This window comes from Anopheles gambiae, chromosome 2, assembly GCF_943734735.2.
Source record: "Anopheles gambiae chromosome 2, idAnoGambNW_F1_1, whole genome shotgun sequence".
NCBI lineage: Eukaryota > Metazoa > Arthropoda > Insecta > Diptera > Culicidae > Anopheles > Anopheles gambiae.
Window position 1 is genome coordinate 95,397,445 of NC_064601.1, and position 24,027 is coordinate 95,421,471.

The 24,027-nt window shown below is 43.9% G+C and overlaps 1 protein-coding gene across 50 annotated transcripts in view; it reads left to right on the forward strand.

Annotated features, from left to right (window-relative positions):
- LOC11175562 (AF4/FMR2 family member lilli) overlaps window positions 1-24,027 on the forward strand; it is a 208,326-nt gene that overhangs the window by 140,622 nt on the left and 43,677 nt on the right. For 45 of the 50 annotated variants that reach the window (XM_061649760.1, XM_061649764.1, XM_061649761.1 and 42 more), the window contains 5 exons: window positions 4,476-4,835; window positions 4,932-5,252; window positions 16,378-17,010; window positions 17,111-17,164; window positions 20,794-20,886. In XM_061649760.1, coding sequence (XP_061505744.1) covers window positions 4,476-4,835; window positions 4,932-5,252; window positions 16,378-17,010; window positions 17,111-17,164; window positions 20,794-20,886 — 1,461 coding nt within the window. The remainder of the gene's footprint in view (window positions 1-4,475; window positions 4,836-4,931; window positions 5,253-16,377; window positions 17,011-17,110; window positions 17,165-20,793; window positions 20,887-24,027) is intronic. The other 5 variants (XM_061649755.1, XM_061649756.1, XM_061649767.1 and 2 more) reach the window with 1 other exon arrangement.

Below are 24,027 nucleotides of genomic sequence, written 5' to 3' on the forward strand. Positions count from 1 at the left end.
CCCAATGTTTAGCGCGTTTCGCGTACAACACAAACGCATACCCTAGAGATATTTTCGATCATCGCCAACAAGCGGACCGTGTCAACATATCACCTAAATACAGCTGCTTCCCATCGAACGCACATCGATAGTCGACTGTGGGTGCGCTGTGGAAAGAAAACCGTCCTGTTGTGTCATTCATCAGGTTTTAAAAGGGGGGCAAAGCATGCGCGTATTGGTAGGTTTTTGTCAGAATCTGAAAACAGTGCCGTCCCTGTGTCCAGTGCCTGTAGCAATCAATACTTCGAAAAGGTTGGGTTTTTTTTTTTGGGCGTTCCTACCCTCTGCGTAGGAAAACATTCAAAGTAGTGTACGAGCGTGTTGTTTTATTTTCCTGCTACCTATACGGCAGGTATTTGGCCGAAATTTCGCCAAATTTAGGACCCTGTGCACACACATTTTCCATCGCCCCGCAACACAGCTCGCACAGACGGGAACAATTCGATCATCAGCATAAGTGCATCGGCGGGACGCTGAGTGCTTTGTGTAATCTCCACTAACACTGCTCGGTTCCACAACCCCGGGTGCTCTGTCGAATGCTTTGCCACGACAGTGGCATGCATGAAACGTGACCGGGGGTGGCGCTTTTTTATCCTTCTGCCACACCGCTTGCACCTGTGTGAACCACCCAGCATGATGCTTCGCCTGTGGCCGTCAGTCTGGCTGGCACGTCTGGCCACGGCTACAAAGCGGTGAATCGAATGCATGGCAGCGGCGAATTATGCGGGAATGCATTATTTATGCCTGGATCTCATTTCAAAGTTGTTTATCAAACGCACACAACCTCTCGCGGCCTCTCTCTCTCTCTCTCTCATCTAACTCGGTGCAGCTGGACGCTCTCGCCTTTACAGAGCAATTGTACAACACGAATCGCCATCGCCAGATAACTAGGGTCGTTCGGGAAACTACGATTCAATACTGGCCTCGCCTTCTATGTGTGTGAGAATGGCACTAATAGACAAATAAGGGTTCAGTAAATACGGCCCTCTCCGTTCCATTCGATGCATTTCCGGCGTGTTCGGTTACTTACGTTCGGTCAAAGGCGGAAAGAGGCTTAATGTTTCGAGCTCGCCCATCACCGGGAGCAATAATTTCTAGTCATTTCGTACACTTCGTACATTCGCCACATCGTCCTAATGCACACGCGCACATGGATTGTGAATATCCGCTGTGTTTCAGTGTGTTGAAAGTGTCTGTGTGATCCTGTTTCCGGAACCGGCACCCGGGTTACGAAACGGATTACGGGTTGATGTTTCTGCTCAACTACATCTTCCATCGGTGCGTCCATCGGTGGCAGTAATCGGAGCAACGGCGGGTGCAAATGCCAATCGGAAGCTTAACCGGAGAACACAACACCCAAGCAGTAGCAGCAGCAGCAGCAGCAGCTCGTTGTAATCTGCCAGCAACAGTGATACGAGCGGTGTAGTTACAACTGTAGACAACACCCCGGTTACACGATTAATTACTTTCGATTTGTTGCGCACGGTTTCCTGTTTTCCTGTGGAAGGATTTATGCGATCAACGGTCACGTACGGTGGTTTCGAATGAATAATCCCTCTCTCGATTGACTTTAAGATCAATTTTGATATTGAATTTCTCTACTTTCGTTGCTAAGGACGTGAACGAAATTCGTAGTGACTTTGAAAAAAAAATGAACCAATTCTGGTCCTTCGAACCGGATTGTGAAATGCACAATGAAACGATCCAATTACCTTCACCAATAATGATCAAATTAAATCCGTTTCGATTCCCATTGAACGGTTCTCTAATTTCGCCGCCCGCCGGTTCTGGTTAGTGTGTCATTTTACCTTAACCTTTCAACCCTTGCCGCCGGTCATAACTTTTCCTGCACGCAGAGAGCAAGCGCTTGCCGAACGTTTTCCACTAATGAACTAATTTCCTATTTTTCGTAATCACCAATTCTACTGGCATCTTGAGCGTAATCCCAAACGAAATGCTGCACCTCCAAGAGCGAATCCACCATTTTTGTTGTCCTCCGGTTTCGCCCCATTCTTGCAGCAACACTACTAACCCTCTCGCGTACCTGAAATGAAGAAATAAATGACCTCCTGGTGTGGTAGGAGAGGAGTAAAAGTAATTTTTGCGGGGCGTATTAAAGGCAGTTACCAGACGGTCGCTTTAACCGATTGGTCGCTGAGGCAAACAAAACGGAAGGTGAAGAAGCTGACTGAACGGTCGGGCGGGTGGGGTGAATGTTGAACGACAAAGCTTGCGAAAGAGATTAAAACTGTCTTCGGTGGCTTACCGTAAAGGGGGGAGGTAGTACAGTGACAGGATTTGTTTTTAGTTGAACAGGATTTCTATCTATCCATTCCGAAGTAGCATGGTTCCGTTCTCTGGGAGCACACTGGAGGCACAAAAGGTTAGCAGGCGTGTGTATGTGTGTGATGACGGTGCTTGCACAATGGTGGAAAAGGATGGTAGCGAGAGTAGCTTAGGTGGCAGCGCTTAGTTGGTGGACAATATTCCGCATGGTTTACTCTTTGATCGGGGATTTTACGCCCTCTGAGAGGATTACGGTTGAGTTTAAGCAGTTCTAGCATACCAGACAAACAGTTTCACTCTTGCAGTCGCTTAAATAGTTTTCTGTGGCCAGTTTTCCCGTTAAAGGAGAGCATTTATCTCGTACATCAATCTCTAGAATCGCACTTATTACTCCTCTGAGTTCCGTCGTTGATGACGTTCCTTTCTACCTGTTTGGAGATAATTTTCAAATTTCTGAACCTATCTTCATGTGCCTCATTTTCCACGTTTGATTCAATATTATCCTTAAAAAGTCGTCCCACCAAAAACCGATCCTTGTTCCTTGCCACTGTTTTGGGCAAAAAATATAACAACTTTCTCCCCCTCCCTTTGCGACCAACATTGTTTGAACTTCATTTCTCATTCCATTCACGAGCGAGCCTCTTCCCGGGGCCCGACCGCTGCGATAGCGTAAAATAACACGAGTGAAAAGTTTATCCTGCCGCTCACACACACACACACACACACACACACACACACACACACACACACACACACACACACAGTGATGTTGTGACCCGGTGCTCAGTGCCCACTGTTCCATAACATTCCCACGTACAATGGCTGCCGTAAACTTCCGGAAAATGTGTTGCACCGTGCACAGAAGACCCGTGTGCTGCCTCTCGCCAGCGGTTGCGCCAGCCGGTCGGTGGGCAGTACAGCAAAGCAATTGTGGTCTCGTATGCAACATAGTAGTTCCGCCTGACCAGCAATGAACCTTACCACAATTCGACTATTATTTCACTCCACTCCGTTAGAATGTCCTTTTCAACCCCCCGCGCACCAACCAAAGGGAGGGATAGATTTATCTTTTTATCAGTGATCCCGTCCTCCATCTCAACCTTTGCCGAGGCCCGGATATGCCACGGTCACAGCGGAAGCTCATCGCTTCGGTCCAGTGTAGATGTGTATGTGTGTGTGTTTGTTGCCGAGGTTGAAACTTTCTAGGGGGAGAATAAAAAATAAACAACCTACACTAACCGGTTGGTCAACTGTTCTTTGCATTTAGCTGCAAATGCAATCTGGGCTGCTGCGAAGCACAACCCACAGTTCCCGAAACTGTACCGAAACCGGAGTGACATTTGCTGTGGAGGAGCCTTCCCATCCCGGGTGTGCTTCCCAAGCTCATGCGTATTTTATGAGCGAGTCGGTTGGGAGCCGAACTCTATACGGGTAGGACGTACGTTAAATGGAAACCAAACAAATAACCACTTTTTACGTCCTCCGATCTCTCTCTCAGAAGTTGTGGACCGCTCGTCGGTGCTATGAGATATTCTTGTGTTCCCAGGAACTTCTAAAATCTGGAAACACTACCGGTCCTGTTCGGACCTCATTTATGCTATCATCAAAGCGTTCTGCCGAAAAACCTGGAACGGCACAAGTACTGTTTACCCCAAACTAATATTATTCCTCCGGCAAAATAGGGGTGAAGGGAAAGTACCGTTCATTGGTTTTGTTTTCTCACTGCCCCTCCCCGACGCACGATTCAGTGAACACACCCGAAGAGGTCAACATTTCCTTCAAACCGGTCTTCAAAGTTCTTTTCCAGCACCATGTTCCCCTACATGCGTTTTTGTGATGCTGTGTCCTTGGGCGGAAGGTGGACTCCCTAGCGTGGGGAGAAATTACTATGAAACTGGGTATGCAAATTCATGCTACCACTACTCTACTACCTGCTATACTCTATAGCCCTTGGCGAATTTTCACCATCATCGAAAGACTAATAGGATTCCTGCCGGTGGCTGGATTTTAATGTTATAGCGCTCCCCGTGGCGACCAGTGTGAGGTTGGCCCTTCTGTTTATAGCACACTTTTAATCTGTTTTTTCTCTCTCTCTCTTTTTCTCTCTTTTTTCTTCTCCTTCTTCTCATCCTGCTTCCCACCACCAACAGCAGATGGTCCAGGGGATGGGACCGTTTCCGGGCACGCCCGGGTTTCCACCGGGCGCCGCACAAACCGTCAGCACCGACAGTCTGTCCGTGCAGGTCGTCAAGGGTGCCACCGGAGCCGGCGGTGCTGGTAGTGCCGGAGGTGGTGGTGGTGGCGGTGGCGGTGGCGGCGGAGGAGGTGGAGCCGGCGCGTTAGATCAACACTCGCTCAGCACGCTCAAGCAGCAGCAGGACCATCTTACGCAGCAGCAGCAACAGCAGCAGCAGCATCAGCAGCACGCAGCGGTGGCCGCGGCCGCCGCCGCAGCAGCAGCCGCCGCCGCCCAGATGAATGCAGCCGCCACGACGCAAACGTTGCGAAATGTAGGTAGCGCGAACGGGCGTGGAATTGCTTTCCATCGCACACTGTCGGTTGTTTGATTGTAACTCTCCTTTTTTTTGTCTCCCTTTGCAAAACAGTCCGTCAGTCAATTCAGCCCCTCGTCAGTATTGGGCGCCCCGCCAGCCACCTCGATAGCGGTTTCGCTGCCCCTATCGCTGCCCTCCACGATGGTGAGTGGGGCCGGCTCGGCGGGCAATGGTGTCGGAGATGGTATGGCCGCCGTCATGAACGCCAACGGTGGATCACCGGGCGTCCCCACCAACGTCAACGCCAGCAGCAACGGGGGCGGCGCGGTGTCGGGTGGAGCCGGCGCTGGTGTCAACGGGAACCCGGCAGGCAGTGGTCCCAACGGTACCGTGGCGCTTTCGAACGGGATTGATCAACAGACTGTCAACATGGTAAGTGCACGGTTGTTGGCGAGATGCTTTGGGGAAAATTGCAATCTATTTCTTTGTGTCCTGCTAGAGCGGGAATTGTGGCAAATGTTTTTAAACGGCATTTTTCGCCACGGTAGGAATTTGATATTGTTTGCAGACGACATCCACCAACCAAGGAGCTGTGTATGCATTACACTGTATTAAAAATCGGCTAACAAATAAAGCCATCTTGTTGAGTGGTCTATCAATTGAATGGGGTTTGCATCCATTATAATGATGGAAGGACTCGTCATCTTTCAATGTGACGGTCTCATTTGTTTAGAACTTTTACAGAAAAACACAAATTCTCACATGTCTTGTTTGCTTTGCATTTTTTGCGTTTTTTTCTTGTCTCTTTTTCCCTCATCACTTAACAAAGGAACTTTTTGAGCGAGAAGGAAAAATCACAAAAACAAGCACAGACGAACAAATAACGAATTCCACCAAACAAATGGCATAGTCCGTTCGTGTATACGACATGCTCTCAACAGTGTCCCATCGGATGGAATCGAAATCGGCAACATTTTTCTCACATCTTGCTAACAAAAGCAAACAAAAGAACAAACACTGCCTGTATGTGTGTGTTTTTTTTTGTGTATGCTACAAAATCGTCCCGCCACCATTTCCGTCAGCCGACGCGAATGGCTGATATATGAGCAAAGAGCTGAAGCTAATGTATTGTTTCGAGGTGGAACAAACGACACACCAACACAGAGCAAGGCGAGAAAGGGGTAAAAATCTTTTTCACAAAAGATGGAACTTTTTACCTATATGAGGATGATGATAGCCGGGGGAGGGAACGCCTTGGTGTCTTGGTGTGTTCTGCTAATGAACGAACATTCATCAAGCAGAATAAATAGTGGTTGGTCCAAACGAGGTCACTGTGTTCCGGTACTGTTCCGAAGCGTACAAACGTCATCAGATAGGCAAAATGAGCAAATCCAAAAAAATAATCTAGTCTCCTTGTGTGACGTACAATTTGAGAAAATGGAATGGTGTAGACACTCTTTTTGAATGCTTATCTGGTACTGTTAAGGATTGACAACTCATTTGCTTTACGTAATGTAAAGCTTTCTTTCTGCGCTGAGTCTGAGTCATTGCATTCGATAAAGCAGTCATTCTCTAGTTAGCATTTATCCTGTAATCCTGTACCAATTCTGAGAAAGGTAGGTTGCAAACTATGCTCCCCAAAAAAAAAATACGGTACAAACCGCCCACACAGACCTGCCACAGACGGTGCAAATCTGTCCTCTACCACTCAAACGTAATGATCCACCATTAACAACGCCACCCCTCCGACCTTTCCCGACTAACAACGGGACACTCTCACTGTCCACAGCTGCATCTTCCTTGTCCATACGAAATCGTTCGTAGGCCCACAGCGTTTGATGGGAAACAAAATCTGCTCGAAATCGCTGTCCACTCGGTAGGGTTCTGTCTCTCGGCAACGATGCTCCGTTAGAGATGCTTCTTCGACTAAAGAGGATAATCAATAGTCACACAGCATTAACAGCACGGTTCACTGTGCACGACGGCTGTGGCAGGCTGGATGGAAAAGCAGGAGCAGGACCTCTTAAGGCACGAGCTGGATGAGAGCTCAGCTGGAAGGAGCTCTTTATGGACTTTCACCTACCGGAAAATTAAACATCCTTTTTCTCCTCCAACTCCACGCCCTGTGCTCTGTTCTCCTCCCTCGGGAACGGTTTCTTCGGTAAGCGTAAACCTTCGTCCATCTCCTTCAATGAAGGAAAGAACTCAATCACGGGATTTGTGGGTGTGGAGTGGGCACTATTCGAGGATGGATGAAATTGGTTCATCCACACGAGGGAATATATACATCTCTTTACCGGCTGTCGAATGGGAATTTCGGAGGAGGTTTCTTTCGCTCGCTCCCAAACCTGCCAAACCCATGTCAGGTTTTGGAGGTTTTTTTGGGGTCGGAATAGAATGTCGATGTTTCGGATTTGTTAACAAAGCGAAATCTGTTTCTTTCGTTTTCGCTACAAAGATTACACAAACTCTTTTGTACTTAAATCATTTCTCACTTGAATAATGATTTGGTTACGCGTGTGTTTTTTGGTTGGCAAACCGAAAACATATTTCCATCACGAAAAGTGGATGCATTCCTGCTGCACTCTTCTTCATCTTACCGTGCCCGATGGCGATGACATCATTGCCCTTTACGGCGGCAGTAGGGGAAACTGTCTCGCCCGTTCAAAAGTGTGCGCCTGCCAAATTTCCATACCCGCGTCCATCCCTCCCGCGACAGTAATCATTGCTGGCGCCGGAAAAAAAACCCCGGAGACTCTTAGATTTGGAATGCGCTTACAAACAAAAAAAAATGTCGGGAGAAAACGGGCAGCAGGCGTCTCGCATCTTTGATCTGGCAGTGAGCCAATTTAGGGAAATATTTTTAGGTCCACAGGAATGGCGGCAAGTGTGTCTGTTTCTCCCTCATTGCACACCAGCGCTGTGATTCTACATACACACACACATACACTCTGGAGACGTGCGCTGCTCCCAAGATGATACTTTTTACATTTCGCTAATTTATGCACCCGGTCTCGACCCAGGCGTGGGGAATTTATTAAGCCAAAAGTTTTCCCCTAACTCCACTCAAGCAGGCCTCCGGTACCGGGGTGGAGTGATTGAAATGGCTTTCCGTTGCCGAACGCATTCCTGTGTGAAAACCTATCACTTGGCCAATTAGCCGAGCGCTTGTACATGTTCCCATGCTCCCGCCATACCGAGCTCTGGACGCTCTGGATGCATGGGCTGTCTGCTTCTTGCCGATTGATTTTTGACCGTTCGTGGAAAACAGGCAGAGTGTTTCTCATCGCTCAATAGTGTATCGTGGGACAACCTTTCGTAGAGGGAAACTTGCCATCAAAACGGGGGGAGGGACCATGTCGAGTGGTGCTCATGGAGGCGCCTTGTCACTGGTAATTATGGTGAATGATTTTGTCATGTTCTTCCGGTGCTGGTGATTGGCAGAGTTTGCGCCATCGTAACGACTAGATGTCACATTAATGTGTGACCAGTTAGAGTGCTGGTCTCGTGGCTTTTCAATCGAGAAAATATAGGTTAGGGAAGATTCGTTGGGGTTTTGCTGCTGTTTTTATGGCAGTTTCCTCTGTCGGTTAACCAACGTTGAACGGATACGGTTCGTTACTTAGGGCAATGAAGCTGTCGATCTGGATTTTAGAAAGAAAAAAATCCCACAATCCGTAGCAGTATGAGCGAATAAAAAACTCGAGCATGATTGAAAGTAGCGCTTCCGCTTTCCAATTAGAAGCATCCAGCAAAGCAAAACTGCCCGCCCACCATACAGTGGCCAGTGAGTAGTTTGCTGTGGGTTAACCACTTCCCATTCCGTGCGCTCTCCCGCTTTGTGCTCCGGAAGTAGCGGTATACGGGCTGATGATCGTTTTTCATCTCTAATAACCTACCCGTGTGTGAACAAAAGCGAGTGGCCGGCGAGCCGCTCTCATTCCTCAGGCACACAACACAGCAACGATGCTATTAACGGGAACCGAACGGAGCCGCATGTCGGACGGACGACCGCGCAGTCTAAAGGCATCGATACTCGTCAACAGGCCCACACAAACACAGAGAGAGCACAGGGAGACGCGGGCTGAAAAGGACTCGATGTAACAGCATACAATAACAGCACAATTATTAATGACCAGCCGTCTCTGTATTGTGAGCAATGCCCTTCGGTTCAGCAACAACAACACGTCTGCCTGTCTGTTGTTCGGGCACATGAAAACCGGCATTTATCGGAAGCGCAAGAAACGTGATCGGTTTGTGCCAGTGTGTCCCGTTGCCCATTGGATGAATGGGCGCTCTGTGGCAAACAAGAAACAGGAGGTGGTGTACCATTAGTGCGCCTCCCCCTCCCCCCCCCCCCCCCCAGGGCGCTCTGTTGTTCTGCTCCCTGGATGCAGTTTAATGATGACAAAGCTGTAAAGCGGGTGCCAACAGCGACCCAGCAGTTGCGGCGAGTAAAGTACTGCGCTTTTCCCGGGGTTTTCCTGTTTCATTGTTTCCATCTCAAAACAAAACGAAGAATCGTATGCAGTTTTGCAAATTGTGTTTCATTGCTTGAAGTTGCCGAACCATACGACGGTACGATGAAGATGTGCGGAGCTGCTATTACACATAGAGCCGCGCCAGCAAACTCATTAGTGATGCATGATTTTAAACCCTACCAAACTCAACATAATTATCTCGAACAATAAGCATGCGCCTCACCTTTACTGGATACAGTCGGCGCTGTGCAGTGAGCAATCCTTCCACTTCCAGCTAGGATACTATTGTGTCTAATTTTAATTTAATAGCACCCGTGGGGGAAGGATTTTTCTCGCTCCATACACCACCTGTGTGCCTGTGCAAAGAAAGGGTAAAGCCCACAAATAAAGACCGCTCAATTGAAAATAGGTTACGAGGAAAAAGGCATTTTGAAGCAGTGTTGCAAACTGGAACACACAATAGTGCAAAGGGATAAGAATGTGCTGCCCTGGCCGCACCACTAAAGGCGCTTTCATTGAAAAATGACAAAGAGGACAGGCGCTTGAATGGGTTGAACCTTTTTTTACCTTCCCGCAAACGTGCTGTGTGCATATGTGTCTATGTTTTGTGACGATTGTCAAGCTCTGGGGTTGCGCCGGAATGGGTCACAAGATTGCCAACCATTTCATAACTGTGCAAGATGTTGCAGTAAGAGGATATACTTTGCTGACGAGGTCATTTTTAATGAGCACGGGTTTGCTAGTCTATTTCCTGGAGAAAATTGCGAAGGTATGTGGTACAATAAATTATGCGCTGTGGAGGAAAAGCAGTGATACAGGGTAGTGATGTGCTCACTGGAGCGTACAAATGACTCTGATGCGGCTACGACTATTGTGAGTCTGATTCCGATTACGGCAACATGGGAACCACTAGTTCCGCCGGAAGTCGGAGTCGGTCGGGGTCTTATTTTTGTGGGTAGGAGTCGTTCGGAGTCATTCGGAGTCGTCTGAAGTCGTCTGAAAACGTCTGGAGTCGTCCAGAGTCGTCTGAAGTTCTCCGGAGTCGACTCCGATCCGACTGCGATAATTTCGCAACCAACTTCGGACGACTCTGGATGACTCTGGACGACTCTGAACGACTCTGAACGACTCTGGACAACTCTGGACGACTCTGGACGACTCTGGACGACCCCAGAAGACTTCAGAAGACGCAGTTTGCTAACTTAAAGATACATAAAACTACATTATTAGATAAAAAAATATCTTACTTTCAGCTCAGCTCCACCAACACAGCGTTTGTGTAAATCCTACCACATCACCGTTCCTTACGATGCGGATTTCTTTTACCGATGTGTCATCATTTTCGTTCAACCTCAGAAGAGAGGACACCCATGACTGCATCTGGGTCTTGGCAATGTTTTGGAGAAGCAAGCTCGACACAGCACACGTCATACTGATGCTACTCGGTTTCACACAAACACGCTTTTTATTGACGCTGTGCAGTCGTTTTTGTGCCTTGCTTGTGCGCAGTTTATTGGGATTATCGCCATCAATTGCTGCCGATGCCTGGTGGGACGGCCACGTCCTCGACACTGGTGTCCGCAGACAATAATGCCCTCCGGACAAAATTTGCTGACCGGTTGGATGTCCGTTCGCTAGCAGCGATCGATCCGATGGTTGGGGAATGAACTTTGGGATACCCCATTCGGAGGTAGATGTATCCTACAGCGCATCACTTAGGATTCGATTTAGGATACGTATTGGAAAGGTCAAATTGTGTCATTTCTCTAAACTGATTTCTAAAAATCTAATAAAGTGTACATGACGCTTGCTGGAATGTGATACAGAAAAGGATTGTTAACGAGAAATCAAACGCATGAGCGGGAAGAAGCGTATGTCGGCCGGTCAAACCTCCTGCAAACATTGAAATACTATTAACAGTTTTTGTGTTTTTCTTGGTAAATTCTATTCCTCACAACAACATTTAATGATAATTTTCAAGCTATTTGTACAGGTGTTTACGCTTTACCTTATTCTCCTCGCATTATATATTCGTCCCCATTTGAACTCTCTTCCGTTAAGCTGTATTTGCCCTCAATTGCTGCGAAATAACAACAAAAAGTAGAAGAAAAAAAAACCACCATCACCCCGGAACTTGGTTTCGATTGTGTGATGCTAATAGTCTTGCCTTACCTCACCTACCGGGAACCGTTATGCACGCATTAGTGGTTGAGAAAGCAATTTAATGTTCACTTCCGGCCACCATCTCCGCTTTCCACAGTGAATGTTTTTATGTGTGTGTGTATAGAGACTGTCCTTCATTTATTCACCCAGTAGTCCCTCACACTGTTGGGCATCATTTAGCGTGTTGGGTACGGTGGTTCGCTGTGTGCGTTTGCTTTTTTTTTGTCATCCTGGGAACCTGCTTCCGGTGCTTCACATTTGCCGTGGTTTGGCTTTTGTTACTTTTGTTGCGCACAGATAGCGCGCACAGCACAGCAGCGTTCTTCCCAAACGGGAGGGCCCGGGACGGGATGGCGCCCTCTCGAAATAATGAGCTCCGTGCCGGTCGGTCGGTGGGCTTTTTAGAGTGCGATGGATGTAAAGTGAGGTTCAGCTTTCTTTCTTCAGCAATTTCCCTCCAACTGCCGCTCGCGTTGCCGTACACAATGATGGATACATTGTACTGTGTGCAGTGTGTGCGTGTAGTCTTCGCAAACGCGAATACAAAATCGCCTTTCGTTGAATGAAAATGTTGTGTTATCGTTGGTATATAAGCTACAGAAGAAGCTTCTTTGCGTTTGGATGACCGTTTTCAAGTTTCGTGTAAAAGTACCTTGAAACTTTAGGAACTGTAACTAAAATACAGATTCGGACACTTTCTAAAGAAAGTTAACTGTAAGATAAGCTCATATTTTTTCACTACAGTTAACACCACTTCCATACAACTGGAAAAGCTGTGCAATAAAAACTACTCGGAATAAAAATATCACTTTCAGTGATATTTTAGCACCTCGTTTGGATCCTCTCAATTACTTCCCCAATTGCCATCACTTTGGGGCAGAAAGTTTGTAGAGAAAAAAAAAGATAAAACGCTACCAAAAAATTGTCCGCACTCGCTGTTGTTCAGCAGCGCACAGTCAGCAGCATCCATCCGCTCGTCGTAAATTTCCGCGTAAATTTCTTCTCCCGGCTGTCGGAGCCGAAAGTGGAATATCTTGTATCAGCTCGCATATTCGGGCATAAGTGGCCGCCCTCTACTCCTCACTCCCTCCCCACCACGATGAGGACTCGGAGTGCCGAGTGGGAATGGAAATTGTTATGACTTCTGGCGGAAGTTAGTGTTTGCCGGTGGAAAGCCAACACCAGAAAATGGCGTTCCGTACCGTTTGCCCGTTCACACCACCGCGTAATAATTGTGTGCAGACACACACGGAGCCACATCTCGCCGGAGCCATCTTCCCAGAGTTTCGGGGTCAGAGGAAGTCACATCTTAAAACATCTCCAACAGCACGAGCGCACACACTTAAGGAAGACGGGTAATAATAAATACGGCACTGTTTGCACTACCCATTGTGGAGGGTGAAAGAGAGTAGAGAGCATAGAGAGAAAGAGAGAGAGAGTGCAGAGTGAGATGCTTCAAGGGATCCTAAATAAACATCACATAAATTTGATTATGGTGGCTCCTTTGGCTGATTGATTAATTATGAAGCGGAAAGCATTTTGCCATCCCCTCACGCCTTGCCCATTCGGTCCTGCCTGTGTTTTGCGTGGAACGTTTGCTCAGACTACTAGGTGGTTTCATTATCCTAAAGAGAGTTCTGGCGGGCTGAAATGGTAGCAATCATCCAACCAATTGCTTAACTACACTTTGCGATGCCTATGTGCGTGTGTCTGCGTGTTAATGTCTATGCAAAGATACAATGTGTGTCTGCGCATGTATGGTCGGGTCTATTTGGTGAGAAAATGAAATGGATTGCAATCTCAAATTAATCCTATTACAAGCGGCGAATGGCAAATGAATTCAGTGAAAGGGAAACAATATGTTTCTGGCAATATGAAGAGAGAGAGAGAGAGTACGCTCCGTGCAATGTTGTGTTAGCAATAGTCTCGTGCTTCACATCAGTGTGCTGCTGCTGATTGGATGCGCTCGAAGCGGAAGGACCGATTTGCGAGTTAGTAATTTAGATGGTTAGTTTAAGGGAATGATACCCCAGCACACTACTTTGTACGATGTTTGTTCAGCGACTGTTGTCGTTGTTTGGACAGAATATAGCCAATAAACAGTTTAATAAATGACGTATAGAGTATTCGAATCCGATTCTTCACAAGAAAATCATCAAAGCTACTGTAAAACGCAGTGAAAAGTTCCTTTTCCATTTCATATGCTTTTCTTCATCAAAACTTCTCCACCAGGTTGTTTTTTTTCTTATTCTAAATTTCTTTTATCGTGGCTCAAAACTTCCACAATATTGAAAGAGGTCTTTCCATTGAACTGGTAAGCGCATTTATCATATTTTCATCCACTCACAATGACCAACGCGTACGGATGCAGATATCCGCTTTTCCCTTTCCGGTGTGTTTTCAAAATCCGTACCTATGTGAAGTCCCTTCTCCTCCGTCTACGGTTACCTCCGTCATTCTTCATGTAGCTCCATGATCTTTTTATTGTACACCTTCCCATTGAAGCCCCAATTGGCAAGAGCTTACACTGGGAACAGGGAAGAATAATAACTACCTTTAGATTGGAAATGTCTCAACTCGTTTTGCCGGAGAGAGAGAGAGAAGGTATGCGTACGGTGTATGAATACATGTGTGTGTGTGTGTGTGTGTGCCAAAGCTGAAGCCATTCGGTGCTGCTGTTCAATCGTCTAAAATATCACGATTTTTTTCCCCTTACCATTTCCATTCCTCCCAATCCCAATTTCTAATGGCGCCTTGGAGTCGCAGGGAAAAAGACGAATGCATCTCCTCAGCTGTGCACGGGTATGAAAAATGCAACAGCATCGATAGCGCAGCGGCTGTCGGTCTCTGGGAAAGGTGCAAACGAAAACTTAAGCCATAACTCATCGTAACAGCGAGTTTAGACTGTCGATTCCACGTACCACCCACCCGGAAGAGCTGCGAATTGCAAACCCACACCCTCCCGTCGTCCCGCACGCGAAAGAGAAAGAGACAGAGTGCTTCCATTTGTGCTAGCTAGTGGATGGAAAAGTTTTATTTTATTTCTATCTCCACCCGCTTTTAAACCATTTCTTTCTTTTCATAGTAAGGAGAGGGTCGTGGAAAAAAAATACGACTCCTTGCAAGATAAAAGCATGGTCCAGTTATTCAGTGTAAAGTATAAAGTTGCATTTATATTTCCCTAAGCTTTTCGAGCGAGCTATCGTGAGGTAACGTCTTACCAGCTTCTATTCCATCGTTGTAGTTTTTTTTTTTTCAATTCCCCTGTCTTTGGCAAATCGCTACCCATGCAAAAGATTACACTTTTCTACTTTTCCCATCGTGTTGCATGCTGGGGCTTCTCTGTGTGCCTTTTCCCCGGGTGTGTATGTACGATGCAACACGGACCAAGCATTACTGATCGTGCTGAATGCAAAACGCTCGGCTCGTTGTTTATTCCGGCAACGGTTGCATCGTATTTGTTGCTCTTAGCCTTTCCCGACCAACTGGCATGTCCAACTGAAGCCTAACAACAACCAAAAAAAGCTCTCTAATCCATGTTGAAACGTAGTACCGCTGCCATTTGTTACGAATTCAGTTGCTCGCCTACCGTTGGTAGCGATAGTTTACAAGCGAAGGTTTATTTCATCTTCTCGGATGCTAATTTAAAATTTATTCCCCCGCTATTATTATTCAAACCGTGGAAAGTTTTCAAATTCATAACGCTTAACCGACACGTATGATCTTGAAACACTTATTCTTCGGTCAAGAAGGAGCGAAGATAAAGGGAAAAGCTTTTGCTCCTAATGCTTTAATGCGCGCGCTAGGTAGAATTGGTGTGCCAGCAGGTGGTGCCACGTTTTCCTTACACTACCTTCTGGGATAAACTTTACTGGCTATCTTTTTACACTAAGCACCTTCCCGCACCCGGGGACACACCCGGGGAATGGTGCAAATCGCAATTTGTTACGGGATTTGTAAAAGTTTTTAGCTTCCGTAGGCAAAGTGCAAATTCCCGGAAATGCAAAACGCAGGCAGAAAGGAAGCAGTCTCTGTCGCCGCATCACTGCACTCGGTTTGTCGCCTTTGTGCAATGGGTGAATATGCCGTGGGTGGAGCTTTGTTGAAAATGGTAGCAGTTTTTTCTTCGAATTGTTCAAAAATACTCTAACAATCTAGCATGAAAAAGCAGCAAGTAACTATTGGAACTGTTTTTCAAAAGCTCATCCTTTGCTGTACAGCTCACCTTTCGTACCATCAAACCTTATCTGCCAATCAGAGGAACCGTTTTATATCCTTCACTGCTTCTGCAGAAATAATTCAATCAGTATCGAATTTTGCAACTAACAAGCGTAGACGGGGTCGGATTTGCCCCAAAATTTCTACCATTGAATTGAAACGATGTAGGTGTGTAAAAATTGCGTTTCCCATCAGGTATGATGGCACTGCAAAGGATTTTTTTGTTCCTTCGTATCTTTTATTCGATCGAAAAAGGACGATGAAAAGTGGATTGCAAAGAATATGACACTTTTCAAAAGCATGTTTTTGTCTGTTTGTCGCACAAAACTTACACAATCGTGTGCCTTCTTTGTGCGCGTGATCGTATTTCTTGATGAAGCGGGATTAGCTTTTGATGATGAAACTATTTTAATTTAATTTTGCCGTGCACCATTCAACCTTTGGCACATTTTTTTGTCTGATTTAGTTGTTTTGAATTGTTTGATTTTTAGCTTTTTAGAACGATAGAAGCCGAATGAATGTACCTAATTCTTATTAGGCTATTTTACACAATATCAAGTTAATTTCTTATAAGGCTTTTTGCTGATTGCTGTTTGATTCTGATAAGGCGCTGAAAAAAACATCAAACTTGCGAACCATTACTGTAACACTGCTCTAATTCTTTCCTGTTTGCTTCCACTATCTCACCCGCACAGTCCGAGCTAATGCAGCAATCGGAGCAGGAAACATCCAACAACGTATCAAGTGCCAACACTGTGGACGCCGCCTCCTCGGTACTGAGCAGCGTCAGCAGCAACAACAGCAGCGGTGTCGCCAACCAAACGAATGCCGCCATCGCCATCGCCGCCGCCGCCGCCGCCGCAGTCAATTCGATAAGCAGCAACACCAGCCCGAACAGTGCGATCAACACGAGCAATAGCGGCAACAACGGCAGCACGGTGAACGGCAGCAGTAGCGGCGGCAGCATCGGCAGCAGTATGGTCGTGACCGCTGCCGGACCGATCGGCGCCGGCACTACGACCGTCGTGTCGGCCATCCCACCCACCATGACCTCTTCCGCGTCTGCGGTGGCGCTCGCCCAGCAGCAGCTTCACCAGCAGACGCTCCAAGCTCAACTGCAACAGCAGCAGCAGCAGCAGCAGCAGCAACTCAATGGCCAACAAACGAACCAGCAGCAGCAGCAGGTGGTTGTCAGCAGTCAGCAGCAGTCACAGAGCGTGGCGGCGGCCGTCGCAGCACTGACCGACTCGAAATCTCAACCAAAGCGACTACACGTGTCCAACATACCCTTTCGCTTCCGCGATCCGGACCTTCGAACAATGTTCGGCGTAAGTTTCGTCACGTTCCACTTTGGCGCTTGTTAAAAGTGTTGTGTCGGAGTGTTTTTAACCTTTTTTCTTCATTTACTTTCATCCTTACTTTCCGCAGCAATTCGGCTCCATACTAGACGTAGAGATTATCTTTAATGAACGTGGCAGCAAGGTATGTATTTAATGTTCCGATACTTAACTAGCTCCCGTACACGATCGTTCGCGCTAACCGAACGCAGAAAGAACGATAATTATAGCGATAGTTTTGCCCCTACCACCCTCCACTGTTCACTGCTAGGATCCTGGACTACAGAAATGATGTGCCTTTGATTTGGAAGGAAAACAAAATGCTAGTGCTTAGAGAACGCTGTTTTGTTTTCCTTCCACCAAAGCAACACGATGGACTTATCTTAGAGACATTACAAACAAAGCTTGGAACACCATTTGCAATACATAATGTATCGTAAAAGATATGTAAACTGGTTGGCAAATGATGTACTTGAATTACCCTTATTTTCAAACAAATTCACGACACAAACGACATGACTCCGTTGAATCCTCCTACTCTCCTGCACAAATGTGTTGATGTGCAACAGAACCTAGTACGCAAACAATAAGTTAAACTCATAGAACAGATATCCACCAGTCAAGCAGTCACCGAAGCTTTTGGAACATTTCACAAGTATCTTTCTGTTTGTTGCGGCAAACAAAACTGTCTACCTTTTTGTCCATCCTTGTTTTAGAAATCATTCCCAAGCTTCCCCTATCCTTTTGCTACCTGTTCACATGTACTCTTCTGCACACTTACTGCCCAATACACAAACCCAACACATACCGCAAGATACTATTACCTTGACATGACTCCCTCAATCCTTTTTCTCCTGTTTAGATTCATACGTTGATACATTGTACTAATGTTTCTGTTGTATTCACAAAATGGTAGCCAAACTACGTGTTCTTATCCCATTATCTCGAGCTTTCTTTTTTCCATGTGATACTACAGTTTTTGTTTCATCTTTTCGTCGCCGTGGCTTAGAGTTTACACATTTTTACGTGGATATAGATAAGTTCTAGGCAAGTGTAATATATTTTTTTTCTCTCTCTCCATCTCTATCTCCCTCTTATGTAAGCAAATTGTTCCGTTGAACCTGTTATAGTTGTTTTGTTTAGTTTTACCTCATGCTTTTAATTGTTTCTTCTAACTTGTTGTTGTTTTTTTCTAGTTCTGTTTTCTCTTTTATTATTTTATGTAAGTTCATTCCGAGCTGATTTCACGTACCCGGGTTTGAACCACCTCATTTAATTATCATCGTATCGACCACTACCAATCACTATAATCCTTCACACAGTATCAAACGAGTTATCTGTCTATCTTTTTTCTCTTCCTTTCTATTTTTCATCTTATCCTTCATTCATAGTAAAGCGATTGTTTGTCTAGTGTGTTTCTATCCTAGTGTGGGTCTATTTACACATGTATTTCTTGATTTGTTTCGTTACCATTATTAGTTACTTTAGTGTTTTTTTTTGTGTATGGCTTAGGATATGATATTCCTAATCATATGTTTTCCAATCAAACACACAGAATGTTTGATGCTGTTGTTGCTCATGTTACAATCTCGTCTCGTTTTTTACGGACTTTTTAAAATATATGTTTTTATTTTTCCAACAGCATCTTGCCTTTGGTTGGTTTTGGATCGATTTTGTTCTTTCTTATTTGTGAAATCGTTAATATTGTAGCTTTCAGTTTGTCTCTCTTTTATTGAAATGCAATTTTTTGGTCTTTAATTGTCTTGGTAAGATTTTCTCTATTTAAGATTCGTCTTACGCTTTGGCTGTTTTCACTTCGAACAACTTACCGTTCTCCATAATGTTCTTTTGCATCTGTTTGATTTTAAATCTAGTCTATTTGTCGTTTTGTTTTAACGTTACATCATGTTTATGTTTCACTTCCATCAATAGGGATTGTGTTCTAGTCCATTAACATACAAATTTACAAACTCTTGTTTCAAATGTTAAACTAAAGCAAAGCAATGTTGTGGTTGGAAAGTGTGATGAGTGTGTTTTATTTCGATTTGTTTTTGTTATACTGAATCGCTCCGTGTTGGATGTTCTCTCCCAGATTGCTGTTTAGTGACGTTTCCTGTTCTGTTTTTGGTTTGCATGTTTGGCTGATCCTGCGGCTTCAAACGAATCATTCTCTAGCTCTAACTTACTTTACGATGGAATGATATGAGTGTTGGCAATTAAAAATGGAATGCTGTCAAGCGAAATATAGTGAGGATTGTATTGTTTGAAATTGTTGCAGATGTTGATTCTATGTGTATTTTTCTTTTTTTTTTTGTAATTTTGCTTTCGAACGTCAAGCTAAATGTTACAATAAGTAAAGCGTACGAGCGTACATCCTCCTAGGATGAGATTTGTCCGTTTGGAAAACAGAAAACAGAAATAGAAAACAAATAACAGCAATATCAGATGATCCTGACACTCGTGTAGCTAATGTAGAGTATCTCAGGCGCATATTCCGCAGTAACGCATCTAATCTTTGCTGTCAGCTATAGGACGATGCCCGCGATGTGTACTCCAATACGAAGCGGTTGTAGTTTGCTATTGCGTCGTTAGTGTGTCATTATTGCTGTCCGTGAATGCGATACCTTGAAGTGATGGAAATGGATTAACACGATGGGGATTAATTTATCTACCAAGACGGTAACACGTTGTCTACGGTAGCGCCATGTCTAACGTAGCTTTTCTGTGACAGCCACTGTCACTGGCACGCGCAGGATTTTGTAATGATTCATTAACAAACTTACGTGTATTGAAAGCCTTCAATGTATTGTATGCATACTACTGTTATTTGGTTTGATTAATATAAATATTCGAATCATAACTTTCCAAGAAGCATTGAGCTACAATTGGATTGAATGTATTGGTATCGATTTATTGCCTTTCGAATAAATTACATTCGGTCACACTTTCCACCAACGCTGTTAAAAATAAATACAAGTTTAACTCTACAGATATCGCAGTTTTATCTTCCATACGTTAGATTGATGTTCTACAAAATTAGTTCAAGTGTTTAGATAATGCTGCTTATTTTTCGTTATATTTTTAGATAGTTTTTGATTCCGTAATTATAACATTATCGATCCTCAATAAATTATTTTCCTATATTTTCCTCTTATCATATATTTCTTGAGAAGTTTCTGTTAATTGTATGCATCTAGAATCGATAACTATGTTGGTCTTAGCGAGGTGATCATATTCTCGAAACATACAAATATGTGATTAGCCTTGTTATATTTATTCTTTCCACACACAGTTCCCATCTGCTTCGTTTGTGCATAAATACATCAAGTAAATCACTACATTACCTTGATGTTGATAGCTAAATTGTGTCAACCTTGTATTTTTTTTTCCTAATCCTCCATCCACTACCGACACATCCGACAGTAGTACACTAGCTAGTTAAATGTATCGTTCCCTGTTCTTCCTATTTCCTGCTCCTTCCCCCCCCCCTTACATAAACTAGATTACTAGGGTTATATATTTACTAAATAGTCTATATTACACTCATAAATCATACAGGACGGCCCACGAAACTGACCGAAACAAAACAAAAACCAACCAAACAAATCAAACCAAAAAAAAATTAGAATAAAAACAACAATACAATAAATGAATACCCCCCCATTATATATATACAGTTAATATATATATAAATATAATACAATTTTTTGTTGCACGTTGTTTTTGAGCGGACGCTGTTTTAATGCATGTTTCTTGTTCTGTCCTTGCATGTAGGGATTCGGTTTTGTAACATTCGCTAATAGTAGCGATGCGGAGCGAGCACGCGAACGTCTTCACGGCACTGTGGTTGAGGGACGCAAGATTGAGGTGTGCATGAAAAACAAAGTTTTTTCATTTTTCTTTATATAAATATATATAAATATACATATACATATATACTATTGTACCTTTTTCCTCTCTATTATATCTATTTTATTATATATTTTCCTCCCCTATCTGTCATTAGTTCCCTTTATCTTTATTATTTTTTTGCTTTGGTTTTTTTTTCTTTCATACTTTATAATTTTACCAAACATTATACTTTATTTTGTTTCGCTTCTTTCTTCACCGTTCATTTTATCTCTTTTTTTGTTTTTGTTTCTTGTTATACTCTTGTATTACTTTACTTTGTGTTACTCTGCTATGCATTTTGAGTTTCTTTTTTCTTCTTTTCCCTTTACGTTACTTCTTTCTCCAAAGCATCAATGATACTTACTATATACATATTCTTTTTAGAAAAGAAAAGACGTTACGTATATATGAAACACTGTAACCACTCGATGTTTTCCTCAGCTCTTCTAATGGTACGAATGCCTGCAAAACAAAACAATAGAAGAGCGTTCAATCCACACACACACACAAAAAAAAACAAATAAACCAAACCCAACGCCACGTTAAAGTGCAGCCCAGTAATGTGTGCCACTTGCCAAATGCACAAGCATAAATCGGAACTAATTTGCGTCGTTTGCTAATTTGTAGTCGTTCGTTTTTTTAGCCGCATTGTGTTCTTCTTGGAGCATCCGTGTATTGCGCGACCTCACCGCGATTGGGTTCCAGTTTTGGTTAGTTCGGTTTTGGTTTTATTGCTATTTGCGAATGAGTTTTGGATTGTACTAGTTTTCTTGTCTTCTTTAAGGGTTTTAACACTAAATGGCCCCTCCCAGAACTATTTATCAGTTTCGTTACTGTTTTAGTCGGCTGCGTGCGTGCATTTAATTCAAGAGTACTAGCATCTTTGTTTTTTTTTTTAATTTACTTTTGTAATGAGATAAACTCCCATCCCCAGCTCTCTTTCTCGCTCTCTCGCTCTCTGTCTGTCTATCTCTCTCTCTCTCTTTCTATTGTCGTGGATAATGTAAGCTTTTTTGTTTTAATGCCGTTATTTTCGTACCTAGTATGTGCTGCCCTATCCCGTACAAGAACGGTGGATGAAGTCAGTTGTGTTTACATCCAGTTTTCCATTGTTGCATTGTTTTTGGCGTTAAGTTTATAGTGCAAGAAATTGCAAAGCTAGCGAAGAAACGCAGCAGGAGAAAGGTTCGCTCGATAGCACTAATTATTATTATTACCCTTTGTATGTATGCGGCTTGTTTGACACTTGGTGGTTGTGGAAGTACTTCTGGAATGGTAAACAAAAATATGGAACGTGTTATGTTTTTTTTTTCTTTTCTTTTTTACTTTTGTGATTGCCATTAAATGTGCCTCTCGTACCATATTTATATATACTATACATATATACTCTCACTCTCTTGCTCGCAAGTTTATTATGCTCCTTTTTATTATACCCTTTCCCTTTTCCCCCAATCCTTCCTTCCCTTTTCGACCCCTTTCCTTAATATTTTATAATGGTATTTTTCTCTGTTAAGTGCCTAGAATTTTGCATCCAAGATGCGGTTGATGGAAAAAAAACGCCCCCATTTGTCGTTAGTTTTGATTCACCCCTTAAACTCACTCCGACACACTCACTCACACACACTTACTTACAAACAAAACACGCAAAAGCTCGCAATATAAATGCACCACAAAGTAAAACACGCACACGCACAACATCAAAAACTGCAAAACTGAAAACAGAAAGCAACAAACAAACAAAACAAAATAAAAAAACACCAAAGACCGTGTGTAGTTATTTTTCGACTGCGTGTCTTTTTACACTATATTGCTCCTTACAAGAATGCTAGTTTGTTTTTGCCATGGTGTTAGTATTGCTGCGCTTCCTCGTTCCCAACCACATCACCACATACCATTCCTTAGTGCCCAACAGTTGCTAACCATTTTCAATTTTGGTCCCATCTAGTGTAACGTACAGCATATGGTGTTTTTGTTTGGGGTTTTTGGTGGCTTTCTGACAACAACAAAAAAAAGCAGATACTTCAACAAATTAGTACTTACTTTGTTGCCCTCCGGGACGTGTCCGGGTGTTGGTGGCCAAAATGTACGCTCGTGGTCTATTGACAACCGTTCATCTGGTTAGTTAGTGCATCGAATGCTCGTTGTTTTGTTCCTTAGAGAATGGACCATTTCTCCTAACAAGTGGTAGCGCCATTAAATAGTTTTGGTTTTGCTCATTGTGTGCTTTTTTGTTTTGCATTCAAACTGGTCTCTCCTAGCTCAGGTTGATGTGGTGTATGCTAAACAAACACAGTTATGCAAAATAACAGGACACCTTTGTACGAAAGCTTTAGAATTAATGATGGAATCAATTTGTGCTCACTAAACATTTTTTTCAAGCAATCGGTTGATCATTGTCCTTTCCTAGCCTTTTTTTTTTGTTTTAATAGAGTTTTATAAAACAGATACTAGAACCAGCCCGTAAAATCCCCGTGCAGGCGCTGGTGTTGATAATTGAACCCACCTCTGATTCGTTTTGTTTCGTTCTCTGCTGCAGAATTTTAGTGTTCATTCGTTGTTGACCACCGACTCTTCTTCCGATGCGTAATTCTTTGAAAAAAAAACGGTACGTTGTTCACTCATTCATATAACACTCACCTACTCAGAGCAATCGAAACCCCTACCATGCTATTTCTACCAGTCCCTAGCAATCAGCATTTTTGTATACCATTCCAGAAGTATAAATCCACCCACTGTAAAGCCAAACATTCGAAAAATAAGCTTACACAATCAATTTGTTTATAGGCATTACCTTTTCTTTCTTTTTTGTTATATCAAATCAAACCCGTCCGTTATTTCAATCATATGCAGCACGAGCCATGCACGCACAGTACGAATATAGCTTCAGTTTAATAAATGCTGGGAAGCTCCAACGTTTAACCGGCAAACAAGTGATCCAGAATCTTATCTAATTTCATTGGAATTGTACTGTAGTACTACCAGCTGGAAACGTAAATTACACTCCAATTCAAATCGGTACGTTTATCCGCTTCCTGCGAAACCTGTCCTGTGCAATTTAAAACAATCCATCGCAAGGGTTGTGAGCGCCCCTGCCGCCACCCTGTGCAAGAAATTTTC